General features: G+C 47.5%; 1 protein-coding gene across 1 annotated transcript; it reads right to left on the bottom strand.

Annotated features, from left to right (window-relative positions):
- Window positions 2369-24164, bottom strand: LOC110255795 (serine/threonine-protein phosphatase 1 regulatory subunit 10-like). Its single transcript, XM_021065512.1, has 3 exons — window positions 23120-24164; window positions 3502-3679; window positions 2369-3399 (listed from the first exon to the last, which is right to left on the bottom strand). The coding sequence occupies exons 1-3, from the start codon at window positions 23634-23636 to the stop codon at window positions 3246-3248; spliced, it is 849 nt and encodes a 282-aa protein (XP_020921171.1). The 5' UTR covers window positions 23637-24164; the 3' UTR covers window positions 2369-3245.

Consider the following 24909-nt stretch of genomic DNA (forward strand, 5'->3'; position numbering starts at 1 on the left):
TCAAGGATGAAAACCAATGGCCAGCAGGCATGAGTGCAGTGAGCCAGGTGGAGGGGGTGCTGCCCGTGGACGGAGGCTGCCCAAGGAGGGAGGTGCTGCCATGGGTGCTGCCAAGTATTGGGGTGTGTGTTGAAATGTGTTGCATGAGAAAATATACCAGGATTTCCAAGACCTGGGGGGAAAAAAGGTCAGCTCTCTCAGCAATTTTTATTTTGATTTCGTGTTACAATATTATTTGGATATACTCTACTGGGTTAAATATATATATATTGCTTTTTAGGGCTGCACTTGCAGCATATACAAGTTCTCAGGCTAGGGGCTGAATTGGTGCTACAACTGCTGGCCTACACCACAGCCATACTGGATGCTCAACCCACTAAGTGAAACCAGGGATCGAACCAGCATCTTCATGGATACTAGTCAGGTTTGTAACCTGTTGAGCCACAACGGGAACTCCAACATTAATTTCACTTTAAAAAAATTTTGCAGTGTGGCTACTAGAAGTATAAAGTAACACCTGCAGGTCACATTCGCAGTCTGCATTGTCATTTTTCTGGAGGGTGCTGAATATTGCAGTGGTTTCATGTGGGGGTGGTATGCAAATCACGAGGCCCTTGGCAAGGGGCAGATTTCAGGGAACCCATGGGACACCAAGAGGTCAGTGAGAAGGCAATGCCTCACCTGACAGAGCGGGAGAGACAGCGGGGAGAGAGGCCGATGGCATCCACACGTGTCTTGGAGGGTATGTCGCAGGCTCCTGCTCCTGAGCCCCTGGGAAGGAGCCTGTGGCCATGTCCTTGTCTCCTGTGTGTGCCACGTAAGTATTTGCCTCCGTCTCTTAGCACATGTTGGTAACTGTGCCAACCAGAGAGCCACCCACTGTCACCTTTAAGATACGGACAAACCCCTCACCTGAGCATTTATACGAATCATGGGAACAGTTCAATTTTGAGCTGGAGGGCAAGGGATCTAATATCCAATGTCTTGATCGATCCATCAAGAGTTTAGCTCCTTGCACACGTTCAATAGTTAATACAACTTCGTTGGTTATTAAAGCTCTGCTTATTTTTTTACATATGCAAGTATATTTATTGCAGCACCGAAACAGTCTATACCTCCGTAAGACACTGGTTAAATTACAGTGTATAGACACACTGGAAACTACACGTCATAGGTAAAGCGTGAGGGTGCTTTCTGTGCATGAACACGGGACGCTCCGAGGCGTGCTTAAGTGAAGAAAGCAAGACGCAGGCCCTGTGCTGCCGACGCAGATGCTCTGAAAGGCGGGTGGGTGGAGGAACAGCTCCGGGAGAAGAGGCCGCCCTGTCCCACTGGTTCCCGCAGGGAGAGTCGGGCTGGCTGGTGGAGCAGAGCGGCTGGGACAGGTTGCCTTATACCCTTTCCGTCGATGAACCTCTGCCCCCCCGACCCCTTTTTTGCTTTTTAGGGCTGCGCCTGGAGCATGTGGACATGAGGACATTCCCAGGCTAGGAGCTGAACGGGAGCTGGAGCTGCCGGCCTACGCCAGAGCCATGGCCACGCCAGATCCGAGCCACGTCTGCGACCTACCCCCCCAGCTCACGGCATCGCTAGATCCTGAACCCACCGAGCGAGGCCAGGGATCGAACCTGCGTCCCCAGGGATGCTAGTCAGATTCGTTTCTACTGAGCCACCACGGGAAGGGTTTGCCCTCTCCTGCCGGAGTCCTGGGAGTGGGCGATGCTGCTCACTCTGTGACCATGACAGATGGTCTCCTGCGTGTGGGTTCCTCTCTTTGTAAAACTGCACTTGACTGCGACAGATCCACGTGTGATGGTTTGAAAAATGAACAAGTCCCAGGTTTCAGGAGAGAAAGATCTCCGTATAACCAGTCTTTGTAAAGAGGAGACACAGGAAAGCTGTGGGCCAGACGCTAAGTGTAGGCAGGAAGGGCCGGGGCCCCAAATGGAGAGAGTGCGAGTGCTGGGGTCACCTTCAGCATGGCCCCGGGACTCACGAGGATGGGGTTCCCACTCTCACTCGGCCTCCGACCGTGACACTGACAAGTGAACTCAATCCTCAAAACAAGCCCCCCCCACCCCCGTACAGATGGGGAGACTGAGGCACAGAGACGTTAACGTGCGGAGGACTCAAGATTTCTCAGCCCTCGGCGAACCCAGTATTAATGTCAGTTCTTCAAAAACTGGGAGCGCCCATTGTGGCCTAGCAGGTTAAGAACCCAGCATAGTGTCGGTGAGGATGGGCTTTTGATCCCTGGCCTCGCTCAGTGGGTTAAGGATCCGGCGTTGCTGTGAGCTACGATCCAAGTCGCAGATGTGGCTTGGATCCCGAGTGGCTGTGACTGTGGTGTAGGCCAGTAGCTAAAGCTCAGATTCAACCCTGAGCCTGGAAACTTCATATGCTGCAGCTGCGGTCATACACAGAAAAACAACGGCAACAACAGCAAAAAAAAAACCAAACAAACAAAAAAAAAACCCTGGCAGCTGGCTAAGGGCTGCATAGGAGATTTAGGAGAGGAAGCTTATTAACTACTAGCAACAGTAGCAAGGCTGCGGAAGGCAAGCTTCGTGCACAGAGGTCCACAGGTTTCCTATCTACCAGCACCACCTGGACACTGGGACTCTGAGCATCCCCCCAGATGACCCCTATGTGCAGCCCGCACTGCCGCACGGCCCCAGGGCACCCCTTACTTACCAACCTCGGGCAGCTCTGAATGATCATAATACCAAGTGTGCATCAGGCCAAGAAAAGCCAGCTCTCTGGCTGGGTTGCCATCCTACTCATGATAAAATGGTACTGCAGTTGCGTGTTTTGGAATCTTAATGAGAACTGCTTTCTTCGTCTTCATTGGATTCCAAGTTACATTAATTCTTCATAAAAATCTCTCAATATATTACGCTTACTAAGCCAGAAATATTTTGTTAGCACTGCATTTTAAAAGAGAGAGAGGAAAAAAAGAACACAGCAGATCGCTCATTTTAAAATACTCTAAAAGGCAAAGCAGCCCTTCACACGCCAGCACAGCAGTCAGGGATTTAGTCCAAGCTTGCGTTGTAGCAACAAGACTTCTGCTCACAGGAAACAGAAAACATCAGCCCGGGAGGCAGCATGACAGGGACGCGACCTGCCTATCCTGAGGCCGCCTGGCCTGAGCCCCCGTTTCCTCAGGCTGGGAGAGAGCAGCAGCCAGCCCTCGCCCCCTGTGTGCGTGTCAGGCGCTGGGCCGGGCGCCTGTGCTTGCAGCTTCATGAGATAAATCGTGACTCGCTTTTACTCAGGTTCCTTAGGTCAACTGTCCAAAACCACACAACCAGGAAAGGCAGAGACAGGACCCAAGCCGGGTCCCTCTGTGTCCACTCTTTCTGTTGACAGCCCGATAGGCCTCTGGTCGGAAATCGACTGAAATTTAAAACAACGGCAGCAAAACCAGCTCAGACTTGAAGACATCATGCCGGTGACATAAAGCGCACAAAAGGACATTTACAGAGTGACTCCACTTACCTGAGGTGCCGAAAGCAGCCAGGTGCACAGAGACGGGGGGCGGGGCCCGGGGGCCGGGAGAGCAGGACGGTGGCGTTTAACCGGGACTGAGTTTCCGAGCGGGACGTGCCAGTGAGAGCGGGGCGGCTGCACAGCGGTGTGAGTGTGTAGGGCGCCACTGAACCGGACGTGAAGATGGCTAAGATGGTACATTTTAGGTTACCCATCTTTTACAACAATGAAAAAGGTACATTTTTTTAAAAAAAGCACAGAGAAATGAGCAAAGGAAGGGACTGCGACCACTCAACAGCATGGTAAGCAGTGCAGGCCCCACCGTGCCTGCCTGCCCTGCAGGTGGCTCCACCCACCCAAGGCAGAGACCTGCAACATGCCCTCCAAGGGGGGCCAGAGCTCCTGCTGTCACATGCAGGTGACCGGGGTGACTCAGTCACTTCTCCAAACCGCACCCAGGGGCGGCTGCACGGGCTGCCCTGAGACCCAGTAAGATGGGCGCTTAGTCCCCGCCCTGCAGGGCGAGGGGCCGTCCCTGAGGAGGCGACCCAGTGATGCAGGACAGGTCTGCTCCACCGGGGCCCGACCAGGTGCGGCAGCAGCCCCAGCCCCGCCCACGCCGACTGAATCAGGAATCCGGGGAGCCCAGCCACCTGGATTTGCACACACACGCCCGTGGGTCTGACGGCCCCTGATGCCTGTGGTCGGACCGCCCCCCTGACTCCCCACCCGACTCCCCAAGAGGGAGACACGGTCACCTCTGTGCTCCCGGAATCCCCCACACAACTTTTACCAAATAGTGACACCTGAGGTCCAGCCCCAGGCCTGACCTCCTGGCGCTGCAGTGGATGCTCTGATGGGGGCAAGGGACGCCTGGACCAAAGGCCCTTTCATGCTGCCCTGGCCCCACCTCCCCATAAGCCTTCTTCCAGCCCTTCTTGGGGAGGGGGCTGGCGGGGGCACTGGCCTGCCAGGTTTGGATGAGCAGCAGCAGAGCCAGCCTGGCCTCTGAGCCGTTTCCTCGCACAGTTGTTGCTCAATTCTGGGCATCACGCAGGAGCCTGGCCTGCTGACCTAAGAGACAGGGTTCAGAGAGAGGGGTTTATCCCCCAGGGAAAGATGGGCAGATGGGAGCACTCGGCTGCAAAGATGACTGAGCTGCACACAGCCCAGGGAACGCTCTGGAGGAAAATGAGGAAGATGGCTAGTTTGCTGGTGGCACAGTGTAGCAAAGAGTCCCCGAAGATAGAAGTTTATTCCACAGAGACAGGAGCTTTCCCAAGGGATAAACAGATCCTTTACCTCCTGCTGTGAGGAGCCAGAGAAACAGACGAAGAAGGGTGGTCATCAGTGGAGAGTCCGCGTGGACGGCGGGGGTGGCAGTGGCACAGCTCAGAGTAGCTGGGACAGTCCGTGTGGTCAGCGCTCAAGACAGAGGCGTGACTCAAGAGGCTGGTGACGGCTTCTGAAACCCTGGGGGGACCAGGGTCTGTCTGTCCTCAGAGAACAGGGCGGATGAGAAGCGTGGGACCCTGAGACAGGACGCATTGAGCAGCATCGGAAGTGCACAGAACGGGGGTGGAGGTCCGTGAGGCCACACAGCACACGGATCACAGGGGACAGGGAGGTGGGGGACGGCGGCAAGGTCGGGGGTAAAAGTCACAGCCAGCCCTTCCCAGGAATTGCTGCAGGTCGAGTGCTGTTGGTATCAGACCCTGAGCGACCCAGACAGCGAGGGGCCCTTAGCCCCGTGGGGGCCGCAGGTGTGGCTCTGGGGGAGAATAAGTCTGCACATTTCAAAGCACGGAATGAGGCACGGAAGCTATGATGAGAATGATATACATCAAAAAATTAAGGGATAAAGATGGTTTTCCTTTTTGTATCGTGTTTTGCAAAGCTTCTACAATAAATAAACATTATTTTTGTGCCCAAGGAGAAACCTGCCATAACTCTTTTTCCGCCAAGGGAGTAAAAATGCACCTGGCAGAATCCATGCTTGCTTCCTGGGCAGCACGAGCGAGGGACGAGGGGTGGCGGGGAGCAGAGAAAGGGAGCCAGGACCCCTCTGTCACCTCCACTTTTCCCTCTGCTCCACCTCTGATCTCCCTGCGTCTGTCTCAGAACGCCGTTAGAATGCTCTATTGGCCAGTGTCCAGCTGCAAATAACCAGAACGCTCTCTAGCTAATTTAAGCAGGAGGGATCCATTAGGAGTTATTAGCGGCTGCATTCAGTCACTGCAAGGCTGGAGAGGCAGGCGGCAGGTTCCCCTTTCAGGACCCTCCTGGAACAGCATCCCCCAAGCTGCCCACAGGATGCTACCACCCTAACTGGTATCAGGGAGGTGAGTGCAAGGCCGACTGCTGGCTCCATGTGGCTTTTCTATGACCCGTGGCTCCACGATGCATGCAGCCACGGAGCTGAGGACGACACCAGCACCTCTGCACCCACATCCACACACACGCTCAGGGCCTCCACCTCCCCCCCCCCCGGAACGTAGAAGGAGCAGCAGCAGCCGCAAAATGGTCTCCATCTCAAAATGTTCACTTTCTCCTACAAAACCCTGCAAGTCTAGACGGCAGAAGCGGAGTCCCCATGCAAAATTCAACCTATGTCAAATTCCCCTGAGTTTGGGGAATGCAGCCTTGAGCTTTGCAGCTCATAGCTGCAACAAGGTGCATGGCCAGGGAGGGATAATCGAGTTGACGAAGCCAGCCCCCCCCCAACACACACACCTCCCACAAAGGCCTCTGGCTGCAAGACAAGCGATTTCTCAAAGGAGAGTAGCTTAACTTGTGAGGACCTGGCAGTTGGCAGATGCATGAACTCCGTGGCTCAGTGCATACCAGGCTCCTGTCAAGACCTGGGAAGGGGAGACCTGATTAGGACTGCGGAGGAGAAGCACCTGCTCTCATAAAAGCAACAAAATTACAACCGACTGCTGAACAACCTTCAACCAGACTGGAAACTATTAAAAAACATATCCTACTACAGACACAAAGAGGAAGCCATATCCAGACAGTAGGAGGGGTGATGACATGATATAAGCTGTCCCATACTCCCCAGGGGGTCGGCCAACAGACTAAGGTAACTGTATTGCAGGGACCCGCCCATGGGAGTGATGGTTCTGGGTCCCTGTGCTGGGCAAGCCGCTCTCACGGACCACACCATCCTAGTCATTCTCTCCTGCCCTCTCCTCCCAGCCCTGAATGGAACTGACAGTTACCAGTGGCCTTGTCTACTGAAGGCCCAAGGGACAGGAAGCAGGGCACAGCAGAAAGCAGCAGAGCTCCCCATTAATACTGGACTTTGACGCATCTGGAATGTGGTTGTGATCTCCACGGTAACCACTAGAAGAATATGAAAAATTTATAACGAGACCATAAAAATGAAATAATAAATAGAAATAATAAAAGTAATCCATAATACGCCATGTTATTGATTGTAAACATGATAAATGTTCTAATTAATACAAAGTGCGCCAGACTGGATAAAAACACAACCGAGCTATAGGCTGTTCACAAGAGACACAGCTAAATACAAGAAAGACAGCAAGTTCAAGAGAAAAGGATTCAGAGTGCATGCAAACACTAACCAAGAGAAAGCTAGTATTGCTCTATTATTACTAGACATACTAGGTTTGGGGATGAAAGCAGAATCAGTACTATCATAGATGCAGAGGGGTAGTTCATAATAATGAAAAGTTTAACATTCCAGAAAGAGACAATAATTCTTAGTGTACGTGCCCCAAATAACACGGTGGTAAAGGATATAAAGCAGGCCAGATGGGTGAGGATGGCAGGGGGGTCGGCCACCTTCTCTCATAAAAGCAACAAAATTACAACCAACTGCTGAACAACGTTCAACAAAACAGTCTGGAAACCATCCAAAAAGATGTCCTACTCCAGAAGACAAAGAGGAGGCCACACTGAGATAGTAAGAGGGCCATTCTGTGGTATAAGCAACCCCATGTCAGCCGGGTGGGCAGCCCACAGACTAGAAAGGCACTGTATCGCAGAGGCTCACCCACGGGAGTGAGAGTTCTGAGCCCCTTGTCAGGTGCCCACGCCTGGGGATCCGGCACTGGGGGGAGGAGCCCCCCAAGCATTTGGGGTTGAGGGTCAGTGGGAGCTCCACAGGACTGGGGCACACAGAGACTCCACTCCTGAAAAGTGCACACAGGGTTTCGTGTGCACTGGGTCCCAGGGCAGAGCAGAGACTCCACAAGAATCGGGGTCAGACCTGCCTGTGGTTCTTGGAGGGTCTCCTGGGAAAACCGGGTGTGACTGTGGCTCGTTGGGGGGAAGGGCTCTGGAGGCAAAGGTCTCGGGATGCTCATCACTGTGAACGCCTCTAGCGGTGGTCGTTTTGGGAAAATCTGGGCCCACTCATCACAGCTCAGAACTTCCCCAACATGGGAAAGGAGTCAGTCACTCGAACCCAGGAAGCACAGGAGTGCCATAGAAAATAAACCCCAGGAGGAACACTCCCAGACACACATGAATCCAACTGACCGAAATTAAAGACAGGAAGGAAATACCGAACGCAGCCAGAAAATGACTCTGCAGGCCAGAAGGGAGCGGCACAAGATCCTTACAGCGATGAAAGGAAAAAACCTCCAACCAAGATTACTCTACCCAGCAAGGCTCTCGCTCAGATTTGAAGGAGAAATCAAAAGCTTTGCAGACAAGCAGGAGCAAAGAGAATTCAGCACCACTAAACCAGCTTTACCACAAATACTAAAGGACCTTCTCTAGGGGGAAAAGAGAAAGTCACAACTAGAAGCACAAATATTACAAGGGATAAGGCTCACCGGTAAAGGCATCAACGTGGTAAATGCAGGAAATCACCCACACACACAGATGCTGCCAAAACCAGGGATCACGAGAAGAGCAGGGCTCGAGGGAGGATGCTGGAGATGCACCTGCAGTTAAGACACCAGCAACTTCATCATGTGTGTGTGTGTGTGTGTGTGTACATTCCTAATACCAAACTTCACGGTAACACAAACTAAAAATCCACAATAGATACACTCACGAACAAGAAGAAGCAATCCAAACCCACAACGCGAAAGTCAGTCATCAAACCACAAGAGGAGAAGGGAAGAAAAAAGACCAATGAAAACAAGTCCAAAACAATAAAAGTGTCACTAAGAACACACACAGCAATAGTTACCTTGATTGTAAATGGACTAAATGCCCCAAGCAAAAGACGTGCACTGGTTGAATGGATGCAAAAACAAGACCCACGTGCGTGCCGTCTTCAACAGAACCACTTCCGTTCTAGGGACACATACAATTCAAAGTGAGGGGATGAAAGACAATATTCCAGGCAAATGCAAATCCAAAGAAAGCTGGAGGAGCAATCCTCCTGCCAGACAAGAGAGGCCTTAAAGACTATTATAGAAGAAAGGGTGGGGGAAAAACTGTAATTGCAATGTATACATGTAAGGATAACCTGACCCCCTTGCTGTACAGTGGGAAAAAAAAAAAAAAAGACTATTATAAGAGACAAAGAAGGACGTTGCATAACAATCAAAGGATTAACCCAAGAAGCAGATATAACAATTATATATGCACCCAGCATAGGATCACCTCACTTATAAGGCAACTGCCAACCACCTTAAGGGGGGAAACTGACAGTAACACAATGAGAGCGGGGAACTGGAACACCCCACTTACAGCGATGGACAGATCATCCAGACAGAAAATCAACAAGGACACACAGGCCTTAAATGATGCACTAGACCAGATGGATTTAATAGCGTTTATAGAACATTCTATCCAAAAGCAGCAGAATACATCCTTCTCACGTGCACACAGAACATTCTCTAGGGCAGATCACATTCTGGGCCACAAATCAGGCATTGGTAAATTTAAGAAAACTAAAATCATTTCAGGCATTTTCTGACCAAAACACTGTGACTGGAAATCAACAATAAGAACACAAACACATTGAAGACTAAACAACATGCTACTAAACAACCAATGGACCACCGAAGTCCAAGAGGAAATTAGGAGTTCCCTTTACAGCTCACCGGTTAACAAACCCACTAGGATCCATGAGGACGTGAGTTTAATCCCTGGCCTCGCTCAGTGGGCTAACAACCCGGCACTGCTGTGACTGTGGTGTTGTTTGCAGATGTGTATCGGATCCTGCATTGTTGTGGCTGTGGAGAAGGTCGGCAACTGTAGCTCTGATTCACCCCCTAGCCCTGGGAACTTCGATATGCTGTGGGTGGAGCCTCGAAAAAGGGCAAAAAGAAACAAACAAAAAAAAAGGATACTTAAAAATACCTAGAAACAAATGACAACAAAGACACAGCAATCCAAAACCTATAGGATACAGCAAGAGCAGTTCTAAGAGGGAGGTTTCGAGCAATACAAGCCCACCTCAGCAAACACAAAACATCTCAAATAAGCCACCTAACTTTACACCTAAAGCAACTACAGTAAGAACAGGCAAACTCCAAAGTTAGCAGAAGGAACAAAATCCTAAAAATCAGATCAGAAATCAATGAAACAGAAACAAAAAAACCATAGAAAAGACCAATGAAGCTAAAAGCTGGTTCTCTGAAAGGATCAACAAAATTGACAAACCTTTAGCCAGATTAAGAAGAAAAAGAGAGGACTCAAATCAATAAACTCAGAAATGAAAAAGAAGTTACAACGGACATCACAGAAATGCAAAGGATGTAAGACGCTGCTACAAGCAACTGTTTGCCACTGAAATTGAAACTGTGATTAGAAAACTTCCAACTTGGAGTTCCTGTTGTGGCGCAGTGGTTAACGAATCTGACTAGGAACCATGAGGTTGCAGGTTCCATCCCTGGCCTTGCTTAGTGGGTTAAGGACCTGATGTTGCTGTGAGCTGTGGTGAAGGTTGCAGGTGTGGCTTGGATCCCATGTTGCTGTGGCCCTGGTGTAGGCTGGTGGTTACAGCTCTGATTGGACCCCTAGCCTGGGAACCTCCATATGCCGTGGGAGCGGCCCACAAAATGGCAAAAAAAAAAAAAAAAAAAGACAAAAAAAAAGAAAAAAGAAAACTTCCAACAAACAAAAGTCCAGGATCAGATCACTTCACAGGCGAAATCTACCAAAAACTGAGAGAAGAGTCAATACCTATTCTTCTGAAACTATTCCAAAAAATTGCAGAGGAACATACACTCCCAAACTCATTCTATGAGGCCAACATCACCCTGATACCAAAACCAGATAAAGATACCACACGAACGGAAAATTACAGGCCAATATCACTGACAGATACAGAAACCCTCAACAAAATATGAGCCAACTGAATCCAGCAATACATTAAAAGGATCACACACCATGATCAAGAGGGGTTTATCCAGGGATGCAAGGAGTTTTCAGTATCTGCAAATCAATCAGTGTGATGCATCACATTTAACAAACTCAAGAAATACCACATGATCCTCTCACTAGATGCAGAAAAAGCTTTGGACAAAATGCAACACCCATTTCTGATTAAAAACCCTTCAGAAACTGGGCATCGAGGGAAACTTCCTCAACATAAGAAAGGCCATATATGACAAACCCATAGGTAATAACATCATTCTCAATGCTGAAAAACTGAAAGAATTCCCACTAAGGATGTCCACTCTCACCACTACTGTTCAACAGAGTTTTGGAAGTCCTAGCTGCAGCAATCAGAGAAGAAAAAAAAAAAAATAAGAGGGGAGTTCCCATCATGGCACAGCGGAAATCAATCTGACTAGGAACCATGAGGTCACAGGTTTGATCCCTGGCCTTGCTTAGTGTGTTAAGGATCCGTCATTGCTGTAAGCTGTGGTACAGGCTGGCAGCTGCAGCTCTGATTTGATCCCTAGCCTAGGAATCTCCATATGCCGCAAGTGTGGCCCTAAAAAGCAAACAGCAAAAAAAAAAAAAAGGAAGAAAAGAAATAAGAGGAATCCAAATTGGAAAGGAAGATGACATGATATAATACCTAGAAAATCCTAAAGACACTACCAGAAAACTGTTAGAGCTCATCAATGAATTTGGTAAAGTTTCAGGATACAAAATTAATACGTAGAAATCAACTGCATGTCTATATAATAACAATGAAATATCAGAAAGAGAAATCAGGGAAACAATCCCATTTACTGTCACATCGAAAAGGGTAAAATAGCTAGGAATAAACGTCCCTAAAGAGACAAAAAGTCTGTACTGTGTAAACTATAAGATGCTGATGAAAGCAATCAATGACACAAACAGATGGAAAGATACATACCTTGCTCTTGGATTGGAAGAGTCATTATTTCCAATGACTGTACTACCCAAGGCAGTCTAAAGAATCAGTGCAGTGCCTACCAAATTACCAAGGACATTTTTCACAGAACAGGAACAAAATAGCTTAAAGTTTGTTTGGAAACAGAGAAGACCCAGAATAGCCAAAGCCATCCTGAGAAAGAAAAATGGAGGTGGAGGAAGCAGGCCCCCTGACTTCAGACAATACCACAAAGCTATAACCATCAAAACAGTATGGCCCTGGCACAAAAACACAAATACAGATCAGTGGAACAGGATAGAAAGCCCAGAATTAAACCCATGCACCTACAGTCAAGTGATCTATCACAAAGGAGGCAAGAATATACAATGGAAAAAAGATATGCCCTTTAATAAGTGGTGCTGGAAAAACTGGGCAGCTACATGTAAAAGAATGAAATTAGAACACTCTCTAACACCATACACAAAAATAAACTCCAAATGGATTAAAGACCTAAATATAAGACCAGATACCATAAAACTCTTAGAGGAAAACATAGCCTGAACACCCTTTGACATAAACCACAGCAGTATCTTCTCACATCTACCTCCTAGAGTAATGACAATAAAAACAAAAATAACCAAATGGGACCTAATTAAACTTAAAAGTTTCTGCACAGCAAAGGAAACCCTGAACAACACAAAAGACAACTCAAAGAATGGGAGAAAATATTTGCAAATGAACTGACAAGGGATTATCTCTAAAATTTCTAAACACCTCCTGCAGCTCCATACCAAATACACAAACAACTCCATCAAAAATGGGCAGAAGATCTAAACACAATTTTCCAAAGAAGACATCAGATGGCCAAAAAACACATGAAAAAAAGATGTTCAACATCACTAATTATTAGAGAAATCAGAACTATACCCGTCAGAATGGCCATCATCAAAAAGTCTACAAACAATAAATGCTTGGAGGGGTGTGGAGAAAAGGGACCCCTCTTTCACTGTTGGTGGGAATGTAAAAAAAACTAAAACTAGAACTACCATTCAATCCTACGCCCGGGCATCTATCCAGAGAAAACCATGACTTGAAAAGATACAGGTACCCCAGTGTTCACTGCTGCACTATATACAACAGCCAAGACATGGAAACAACCTAAATGTCCATCAAGAGACGAGTGGATAAAGAAGATGTGGTACACATACACAATGGCATATTCCTCAGCCATAAAAAGTAATGAAATAATAGCATTTGCAGCAACATGGGTGGACCCTGAAATTATCATGCTAAGTGAAGTTAGTCAGACAGTGAGGCACAGACGTCATATCCTATCACTTACAGGTGGAATCTAAAAAAAAGGATACAACGAACTTAGTTGCAGGGCCGAAACTGACTCATGGACTTTGAAAACTATGTTACCAAGGGAGACAGGTTGAGAGGAAGGGAGAGGCCGGGGGTTTGGGGTGGAAATGTTGCAAAATTGGGTTGTGATGATGGTTGTACAACTATAAATATAGTAAAAATCATTGAGTTATGGAGTTCCCATCATGGTGCAACAGAAAAGAATCCGACTAGGAATCATGAGGCTGCAGGTTCGATCCCTGGAGTCACTCAGTGGGTTCAGGATCCAGCGTTGCTGTGAACTGAGGTGTAGGTCGAAGACGTGGCTCAGATCTGGTGTGGCTGTGGCTGTGGCTCTGCCGTAGGCCGGTGGCTATAGCTCCAATTAGACCCCTAGCCTGGGAACCTCGATATGCTGAGGGAGCGGCCCTAGAAAAGGCAAAAAGACAAAAAAATAAATAAATAAATAAAATAAAGTATATAAAGCAAAATTCACGATCATTATGGGAGATTAAAACATCCTCTTCTACTAAAACAAATAGATTAAAAGTTACTAATAATATAGAATAATATATAATAAATTATGAACAATGCCTTATTAGCAAACTTGACCTAAAAAATATATGTAGAACACTGCACTCAAAAGCTGTAAAACATACAGTCTTTTTCAGAACATACTGACACATGGGCCATCTGCTGAACTGTCTGTATCTCAAAATTTTCAAAGGATTAAAATCCTACAGGAGATATGTTTTCTCAAATTAATAACAAAAATATAATTGCATTTGATGGGGCAAATAATAAAAATTAGAAATTTTTTAAAGTTAAATAATTATTAAATACTATATTCAAAATTTTGGAATGCATCTAAGGCCACGCTTGAAGGAAAATTTATAGCCTTAAATGTTTCAATTAGATGACAATAAATGCAAAAAATCAATGGGCTAAGAGTCTATCTCTAGAAGTTTGAAAAAGAACAGAAAAATAAAGCCAAAAAAAATACAGCACCTTCATGATCAGAATAAAAGCCAAAAACAATGACTCAGAAAATTAAACACGCAAAAAGATCAAGAAAGCCAAAGTAGAGTAATAAAAATCACCACCCCTTGTTAAAGAAAAAAGGAAGTAAAAAAATTAACATCAGGAATTAAATAAGGGATTTTTGCTAAAGATCCCACCATCATTAAAAAAAATAACAAGCTACTCCAGAAGAAAAAGAGGAGGCCACATCAAGAGGTAGGAGGGGCAATTTCACGATATAAACAACCTCATACCTCCTGGGTGGGAAGCTCCACAGACTGGAAACTAACTGGTTCACAGAGACTCACCTACAGGAGTGAGAGTTCTAAGCCACACATCAAACTCTCACGTGTGGGGATCTGGCACAGGGAGAAAGAGCCCCAGAGCATCTGCCATTGAAGGCTAGTGGGGCTTGTGTGCAAGAGCTCCGCGGGACTGGGGGAAACAGAGACCCCATTCTTAAAAGGCACACACAGACTTTCACGTGCACTGGGTCCCAGGGCAAAGCAAAGTCTCCAAGGGAACCTTGGTCAAACCTGACCGCAGTTCTTTGTGGACATTCTGGGAAAACAGGGGTGAATGTGGCTTGTTGTGAGGGAAGGACACTAAAGGCAAAGCTCTTGGGATTATTCAGCAGCTGCCTTTCTCTGGAGGGGGCCATTTTGGGAAAATATGGCCCCACCCATGGCTCTGAGAAGCCCCAGGGAAAACAACCCAGGTGGGATCACAGCCCCACCCCTCAGAAAACAGACTACCTAAAGACCCCTCAGGCACACAGCTTCCTCTAATTCTATCCAGAGACTAAGCCCCACCCACCAGAGGGATTAGAATCGGCTCCTCCTACCAAAGGGCAGGCATCAGCCCCTCCCATCAGGAAGCCTACAGCAAGGCCCCCATACCGACCTCAGCCACAGGGGGGAAGCATCAGAAGTAAGAGAGGCTACAACTCTATTATCTGTAAGAAGGTCACCACACCAAAAACCTATAAAAATGAAAAGACAGAGAACTATAACTCAGATGAGGGAGAAAGGAAAAACCCCAGAAAAACAGCTAAGCCATGAGGAGATTCTCAGCCTCCAGGAAAAAGACTAGACTGTTGATGCTGAAGATGATGCAAGACATTGGAAATAAACTGGAGGCAAAGATGGATAACTTACAGGAAACACTGACCAAAGAGATACAAGATATAAAACTTAAACAAGAGGAGATGCAAAATACAATAACTGAAATGAAAAATTCACTAGAAGCAGCTAACAGCAGAATACAGGAGGCAGAAGAACGAGGTGGAGGACAGATTAGTGGAAATTACAGATGCAGAACAGAAAAGAGAAAAAAGACTGAAAACAAATGAAGAGAGTCTCAGAGAACTCTGGGACAACGTGAAACGCACCAACATCCGTATTACAGGGGTGCCAGAAGGAGAAGAGAGAGAGAAGGAGACAGAAAAAATATTCCAAGAGATAATAGCCGAAAACTTCCTAACATGGGGAAGGAATCACTCACTCAAATCCAGGAAGCACAACGAGTATCATATAAAATAAACCCAAGGAGGAATATACCAAGACACATATTAATCAAACTGACCACAATTAAAGACAAAGAAGATCTTGAAAGCAGCTAGGGAAAAGAAACAAGTAACATACAAGGGAACCCCGATAAGGCTATCGGCAGATTTTTCAACAGAAACTCTGCAGGCCAGAAGGGAGTGGCATGACATACTTAACGTGATGAAAGGAAAAAACCTCCAACCAAGATGACTCTACCCAGCAAGGCTCTCCTTCAGATTTGAAGGAGAAATCAAAACCTTCTCAGATAAGCAAAAGCTGAGAGAATTCAGCAACACTAAACCAGCCTTACAACAAATACTAAAGGAACTTCTCTAGGCAGAAAAGAACAGGAGAAGAAGGAAAGGAAAAAGAGCAGCAAAAACAAATCCAAAGTAATTAATAAAATGGCAATAAGAATATACATATCAATAATTACCTTAAATGTGAATGGACTAAACGCCCCAGCCAAAAGACACAGACTGGCTGAATGGACACAAAAACAAGACCCATGTATATGCTGTCTTCAAGAGACCCACTTCACTTCTAGGGACACATACAAATTGAAAGGGAGAGGATGGAAGAAAATATTTCATGCAAACGGGGATCAAAAGAAAGCTGGGGTAGCAATACTCATATCAGACAAAATAGACTTTAAAATGAAGACTATTTTAAGGGACAAAGAAGGACATTACATAATGATCAAAGGATCAATCCAAAAAGATGATAGAACAATTTTAAATATCTACGCACCCCACACAGGTTCACCACCATATATAAGGCAACTGCTAACAACCTTAAAAGGAGAAATCGATAATAACACAATCATAGTGGGGGACTTTAACACCCCACTTACAGCAATGAACAGATCAACCAGACAGAAAATCAATAAGGAAACACAGGCCCTGAATGAAGCATTAAACCAGATGGACCTAACAGATATTTATAGGACATTCCATCCAAAAGCAACAGAATACACATTCTTCTCAAGTGCACATGGAACATTCTCTAAGATTGATCATATCCTGGGCTACAAATCCAACCTCGGTAACGTTAAGAAAATTGAAATCATATCAAGCATCTTTTCCGACCACAATGCTATATGACTGGAAATCAACAAGAAAAAAACTGCAAAAGACACAAACACGTGGAGACTCAACAACATGCTAAACAACCAATGGATCACTGAAGAAATCAAAGAGGAAATTAAAAAATACCTAGCAGCAAATGACAACGAAGCTATGACACTCCAAAACCTATGGGATGCAGCAAAAGCCATTCTAAGAGGAAAGTTTATAGCAATACAAGCCCACCTCAGGAAACAAGAAAAAGCCCAAATAAACAAGCTAACTTTATATCTAAAGGAGCTCGAGAGAGAAGAACAGACAAGACCTAAATTTAGTAGAAGGCAAGAAATCATAAAGATCAGAACAGAAATCAATGAAATAGAAACGAAGAAAAGATCAATGAAACGAAAAGCTGGTTTGTTGAAAAGATCAACAAAATTGATAAACCCTAAGCCAGACTTATCAAGCAAAAAAGAGCAAGGACTCAAATCAATAAAATTAGAAATGAAAAAGGAGAAGTAACAATGGACACCAAAGAAATACAAAGGATCATATGAGACTACTATATGCAACTGTACACCAATAAAATGGAAAACCTAGAAGAAATGGACAAATTCTTAGAAAAGTACAATCTTCCAAGACTAAGCCAAGATGAAATAGAAAAGATGAATGACCCAATCACAAGAACTGAAATTGAAACTGTGATTTTAAAACTTCCAACAAACAAAAGTCCAGGACTAGATGGCTTCACAGGCAAATTCTATCAAACATTTAGAGAATAGCTAACACCTCTCCTTCTGAAACTATTTCAAAGAATTGCAGAAGAAGGGATACTCCCAAACTCATTCTATGAGGTCACCATCACCCTGGTACCAAAACCAGACAAAGACTCCACAAAAAAAGAAAGCTACAGGCCAATTTCACTGATGAACATCGATGCAAAAATCCTCAACAAAATACTAGCAAACCGCATCCAACAATACATTAAAAGGATAGTACATCATGATCAAGTGGGATTTATCCCAGGGATGTAAGGGTTCTTCAATATCCGCAAATCCATCAGTGTGATACACCACATTAACAAACTGAAGAATAAAAACCATATGATCCTCTCAATAGACGCAGAAAAAGCCTCTGACAAAATCCAACACCCATTTCTGATAAAAACCCTTCAGAAAGTGGGCATAGAGGGAACCTACCTCAACATGATAAAGGCCATATATAACAAACCCACAGCGAACATCATTCTCAATGGTGAAAAGCTGAAAGAATTCCTACTGAGATCAGGAACAAGACAAGGATGTCCAGTCTCGCCACTACTCTTCAACATAGTTCTGGAAGTCCTAGCCACAGCAATCAGAGAAGTAAAAGAAATAAAAGGAACCCAAATTGGAAAGGAAGAAGTAAAACTATCGCTGTTTGCAGATGACATGATACTATACCTAGAGAATCCTAAAGACTCTACCAGAAAACTGTTAGAGCTCATCCACGAATTTGGCAAAGTTGCAGAATACAAAATCAATACACAGAAATCGATAGCATTTCTATATACTAACAATGAAAAAGCAGAAAAGGAAATTAGGGAAGCAATCCCATTTACCATCGAATCCAAAAAAATAAAATACCTAGGAGTAAACCTACCTAAAGAGACAAAAGACCTGTACTCTGAAAACTACAAGCCACTGATGAAAGAAATCAAAGATGACACAAAGAGATGGAACGATATACCATGCTCCTGGATTGGAAGAGTTAATATTATCAAAATGACTATACTACCCAAGGTAATCTACAGTTTCAATGCAATCCCTATCAATTTACCAAGGACATTTTTCACAGAACTTGAACAAAATATTTTAAAGTTTGTCTGGAAGCACAAAAGACCCAGAATAGCCAAAGACATCCAGAAAAAGAAAAATGGAGCTGGAGGAATCAGGCTCCCAAACTTCAGACTATACTACAAAGCAACAGTCGTCAAAACCGCATGGTACTGGCACAAAGACAGACATATAGATCAGTGGAACAGAATAGAAAGCCCAGAATTAAACCCATGCACTTACAGCCAACTAATCTATGACAAAGGAAGCAAGACTATACAATGGAGAAAGGACAGCTTGTTCAGTAAGTGGTGCTGGGAAAACTGGACAGCCACATGGAAAAGAATGAAATTAGAACACTCCCTAACACCATACACAAAAATAAACTCCAAATGGATTAAAGACCTAGATATAAGACCAGACACTATCAAACTCCTAGAGGAAAACATAGGCCAAACACTCTATGACATAAACGACAGAAACATCTTCTCAGATCCACCTATCAGAGTATTGACAATAAAAACAAAAATAAACAAATGGGACCTACTCAAACTTCAAAGTTTCTGGACAGCAAAGGAAACCCTAAACAACACAAAAAGACAACCCACAGAATGGGAGAAAATCTTTGCAAATGAATCGACTGACAAGGGATTAATCTCCAAAATTTATAAACAACTTCTGCAGCTCCATACTAAAAAAAATAACAAGCAATGATGCTAACACATTTGAAAATGTAGGTGAAATGGACAAAGTCCCGGAATCATAGCAGGGGCTCTATAGTTTTTACCATGCCCGAGACCACGACATGCTACCTGTGACGGTCGCCCATCTGCTGCTCCACTGCCAGACCCATGTGCTTTCGAGAGTCAGTCTTGGTACCAAATTCATCCCAACAGAAGGGATGTGGTCGGAATCCTCCAGATTCTGAGAGGCAGGGAGAGCACCCACTGCTCCCTGGATGATCCCTCCGTATAACCCTCTGACCTCAATATCCATAGCGCTTTACCAAGCCAGGCAAACCACCTCGAGTAAGTCAGCTCCTCTCTGGGAGGTTGCCTGTGCTCCCAGGGGCAAAGGCTTCAGGTCCCTTCAGCTAAGTCAGGGCCCTTTCTGCCTCCAGATTGTGCTCTGACACCACCCAGCCCCTGCTCAGCCCCTTGTGGCGGCTTCAGATGGTTCCAGGAACTGGGTGTTTATTAGACTCCATGCAAAGCCCGCTGGCAAAAAGCATATAAGCATATGCATGGCAGAGCGTCTCTCCAGAGGGCACGTGCCCAGCAGCAACCTCTCCCTGTTCTGCAAAAAACAAAACAGCAGTTCCTGCGGGCTCCCCAGGACAAGGAACATCAAGTTTGTGCCTGGCTGGTCCCACCCGACTCCTTATGGAGGAGGACCAGGCGGGGTGGTGGAGGAGGACTGGGTGGCAGCCTGCATGGCTGCTCCAGCTCCCACACTTAGCCTCCTACGGTGGGTTCATTCAGAAACAGAGCAGACCGAGTTCTAACACTGGTGACGAGCCTTTCAGGCTCGTCTGCCTCAAAACAGCTCTAACGTCGAGACCACCACTGACCAATGGACCACACGCCTGGGAACACCGTGCGCTGGCGGTCAAGGAGGGGTGGGGGACTGCACTGCCAGCAATGTGCTGATGGAGGCGACTATTTCAAACTATGCTTCCTTTCCCTCTAAATACAGTATTTAGACGAGCTTGGCTGTAGTTGGTCTGCCTTCGCAGCCCTGTGCCTTTATGTTCGTCTCTGTAAGAGTCAGGGAAATTCACTCTTTCCCCCAATCTTTGGAACGTCCATTTTTTCCCTCAAGTCACATACAATGATACTGTTTTCGGCACCTGCTATGTGCAAGTCCTACCAGAAAATCCGATTTTGTGTATCCCCTTGCCCCAAGAGCCTCCCCATCAACGGAGGGCAATCTGACCCTAATCAGAGGCATGTGCTTAATGGGTATAATAGGTACAGACTGGCATGGGACCACAGATCAGGGACTAGATCCTTCCACCTTAACGCTCAGTAGGTGGATTTCATGTCGCGGCTAAGCTGGCTGTTGACACTGCAGACACTGCATTCCCCTGAGAGAGAAGGAAGCAGGGGCGAGGGTGTGTTTCTTCCTTTTAAGGACATTTCTATTCCATGCCCACCCCCAACCCAGGGGCAAGGCAGGTACATGTAGTTTTTATTCTGTAGGCACATATTTCAGCTAAAATTTGGGCATAACACTAAAAGGAGAAAACATACTAGAGGATAAACCTCATCACAGCATCCTAAGCAGTTTGGGGGGGTTTGGGGGGGTTGTTTTTTGTCTTTTTAGGGCTGTACCCACGGCATATGGAGGTTTCCCGGCTAGGGGTAGAACCAGAGTTGTAGCCACCAGCCTACACCACAGCCACAGCAACGCCAGAGCCGAGCCACATCTGTGACCTACACCACGGCTCAGGGCAACGCCAGATCCTTAACCCACTGAGCGAGGCCAGGGATCGAACCCGAAATCTCATGGTTACTAGGCAGATTCGTTTCTGCTAAGCCACAAAGGGAACTCCCTAGGCAGTTTTTTGTTTTGTTTTGTTTTGTTTTTAATACCAAAAGGTGTGCGGGACCTCAAGAGACCCAGCTCATATGCTCAAGGTGAGCTAAGCAAGGTCACACCTTAAAACTCTGAGGGATTGGGGACATTCTCAGCTCATTCATCATTTCGGATATTCTGTGCCACAGCTTATCTTAAAAGCATTGTGCCTTCAGAACTTTCTGGAAAAGATGATCACGGAATATGACCTCAGGCTGATTTTAAATTCCCTTATTTTCTTTTCCTTTTCTTTCTTTTTTTTTTTTTTTTTTTTTTTTTTTTTGGTCTCTTTAGAGCCACACCTGCGGCACATAGAGGTTCCCAGGCTAGGGGTCAAATCGGAGTTACAGCTGCCAGCCTACGCCACAGCCACAACAATGCCAGATCCAAGCCTCTTCTGCGACCTACACCACAGCTACGGCAACAGCGGATCCTTAACCCACTGGATGAGGCCAGGGATCAAACTGTCATCCTCATGGATACTAGTTGGGTTCTTAACCCGCTGAGCAACAAGAGCAGCTCCCAAATTCCTTTATTTTCTAATCTCAGGTACCCCTAAAGAATTCTTGTCCGTGGCCACCGTTTTATTGACATGATAATGTTACCTGAGAACCAAACTAGAACTAAGGAAAATAGAGTAACTTAGACACACAGCTCTACTTTAAGATAACCTTACGGGAGCAGAGGGTACCTGGGCTCACTTTGCGTCTATTCTCCACCCCCCCACGCTGTTCCCATAGCAACCCTGAGCTGCGCAGAACTTCGGAAGCCCCTCCCCAGAGCAAGCCCACCCCATAGAGCACAGCTGAGCGGCGGCGATTCTTGGGGGCGGGGGAGGGTGTGGCCTCACACACGCTACAGCCACCGGTTCAATTCCTGTTGCAGATTCCGGTTTTCTCACAAAGCTCTTCAGAGGCCGGTTCTTGGGCCTCACTCTTCCCCATTCGCCCCTTCCCCACTCAACCTCTGAATTTCGCCGGGGCCACCCCCCTCGTTATGCAGAGCACTTAAACCTGGGCATCCGCGGGCTTCCCAGCCGGCCATCACCGACTCCAACCCCAGCAGCTCTCCTCTAGAGAAGATGCTGCTGCAACATCAGTACTTCCCCAGTGTTTGCTTCCAACTTAGGACCAACCCGAGAAGGCCACATACGTCCCCCTAACCCGTGACAGGAAGCCTTGCTCCCCGCAGCCCGTCTCAGGCGTCCCCACGCCAGCAGCCGCCCGTCAGCGGCCACCCGAGGCCTGTCTGTGGGTGGGGGGTTGGTGATGGAGGCCAGGCAAGCTCCGCATAGATGCCCTCCCTTGTTCCCCTCTGGCTGGCCTTCATTTATTCCCCACGCGGCTTAACATGAGAGACGCCTGATTATTCCATATCTTTACGGAAGAGCTGCCTTTTTAAACTGCAATGACTGCGCTGTGTTCCACTGCACGTACTGAACTCTGATTTACTAGGCGACATTTAGCTCGTTTCCCCCCCACCGTGTTTTGGAATTGCCAGTTTACGCCTTTATTTCCCACGTGTGAATCTACTCAGAGAAGAGACAGGTGGGCTGGCTCTGCGGTGAGGGCGGAGGAATCAGTCGACAGCCGCTGGGGAGCCTGGGTCCTCAGGGGGCCCCGGGTGGTGCAGTGCCACCCGGCACGGGAGGGAGAGGGACTCGGGCCCAGTGCCTGCACACCTCACAGTCCTCTGGGCAGACGGATGGGTGAGGGACCATCACGTGCCACCTGGGCTGGGACAGGGAAAGCCAGGGCTGGGGGGAGACTCCAAGCACATTGTAATCGGGGGTCGGGTCCTTCCTTCTCTGGGTAAAGGCAGGACCCAGGCTGTTCCCAGAGCCCAGCAGGGGGCCGGTACCCAGGAGGCCTCGCCTCAATCTGACATTTAGCAACAGAAACCATCCGAGCCCCGGGCAGGAGCCGGCAGTGTACCAGGGCAGCGCTCCTCTGGACCCAGCAAATCACTACATCTCCGACAGCAAAACACAAGCCCCCACCCTGGCCCGCCCAGAACAATTTCCTATTTACTTGCCTCTTTGGAAGAACAGTAAAGCAGATTCGACTCGCGAACCCACGGCAAGACGCCGGGCACAGTTTCGTCCACGTCTCCGGCTGCCGCGGGGGCCTCCGCCCCGCCCGGGCCACGGCTTCTGCCTGCCTTCTTCCCCACACCGCCGGCCTCGGCGGCCCTGCAGTCCGGTCCCAGGAGGCGCTCCGGGCTGGGAGCTGCGGGCGGAGGAGGCGTCCAGAGAGCGGAGGGCGCACGGGCCGTGGGCCGGGCCCGTCACCACACAGCAGCTCCCACGTCCCCGGCACCCACGCCCGTCTTCTCGGATGGGGGCGGATGGGGGCGTCGAGGCCCAGGAGCCGACCGACCGTGGCCGAGAGGGGCCCACCCCCTTCCCAAAACTCCGGCGCTTCCGCTTCCGGGCCTGACCCCACCCGTGCCCTCCCCGCCGCCCTCCGCGCAGCACCCACGCTGGCAAGGCAAGGGTGGAATCTGTCCCTCCCGGTGGCGGCGGAGGCTCCTTCAGACCTTTACTCACCATGTGACATCCCGCCCTGTGTCTTTGGCCAGCTGGGCCCGACAGCCTGAATGATTTACCCTCTCAAACCCACTTTACAGCACATCCCGGGTTATCTCCAGGTGTTTCCATCCTCACTTGTCTGCCAGTGTGTTTTCTCGAGTGAAATGGACACGGGAGGGGTCCCAGCCTCTGTGTGGAAGGCGGGGCTCAGGGGTGTGTCCTACCCCGAGTGCCAGCCACTGTGGCGCCCCAGCCTTTTGACCTGTGCCTATGCTTATGATGAGCGCTGATGGGGGGACCAGGATTTCGGTCATGTTTGCAGGGAACAGCTGGTGTCTAGGTTACAGTGATGCTTTAAAGAGCATCAGGAGTTGACTGTGCACTGGGGGACAGCGTATTCCACAGCGAAGAGCACCAGCTTTCAAGTCTAGCAGGCCTGGGTTCAAGTCCTTGAGATAGAAGTCAATAAATATGTGGTTGGAGTTCCCATCGTGGCTCAGGGGTTAATGAATCTGACTAGGAACCATGAGGTTGCGGGTTTGATCACTGACCTTGCTCAGTGGGTTAGGGATCTGGCGTTGCCGTGAGCTGTGGCGTAGGTCACAGATGTGGCTCAGGTCCCATGTTGCTGTGGCTGTGGCATAGGCCGTCAGCTACAGCTCCAATTCGACCCCTAGCCTGGGAACCTCCATATGCCGCGGGAGCGGCCCCAGAAAAGGCAAAAAGACTAAATAAATAAAGAAATAAATAAATACGTGGTTTACTGACAAATTCTTTTGCAGGCATAGTGCTGGGGGCTTGGGCATCCACCAGAGACTTGAATACAGCTGTGGGGCCTTTAGCAAGTTAAGTCATTTCTTTAAGTGCCCGGCTCTAACCTGGAGACCATACATACACAAGATACCTCCAAAGACACGCCCACATCAAAAGGCTGTCATCGGGGTTAAATGAGATCACGCATTTAAGGCATTTCATGGTATCCAACTGGGAAGAAACCCCAGGGTAATATGATCACCCTTATTCAATATTCCATTACTACTAGAAGAACACACTCCCTTTAAAGTTCTTTATAATTTTAAGGTAGTAATCAGGTCACTAACTGGCCTCCATTCCTCCAGGACACACAATTCCTTTCATCTTTCCTCACTGACTCTATTTCCTGACCCTTTATAATCACCTTTTAAGTGGAATTTATTCCAATTTATCTGTAATCACTTCCAAAGGTGCTGTCCCCAAAAGGGCACAGGGACAAAGAGAAATATGCTGGGGGCAGAGCAAGGGGGGAGGGTGTTCT

This window comes from Sus scrofa, chromosome 11 (genome assembly GCF_000003025.6).
Source record: "Sus scrofa isolate TJ Tabasco breed Duroc chromosome 11, Sscrofa11.1, whole genome shotgun sequence".
NCBI classification, from domain to species: domain Eukaryota; kingdom Metazoa; phylum Chordata; class Mammalia; order Artiodactyla; family Suidae; genus Sus; species Sus scrofa.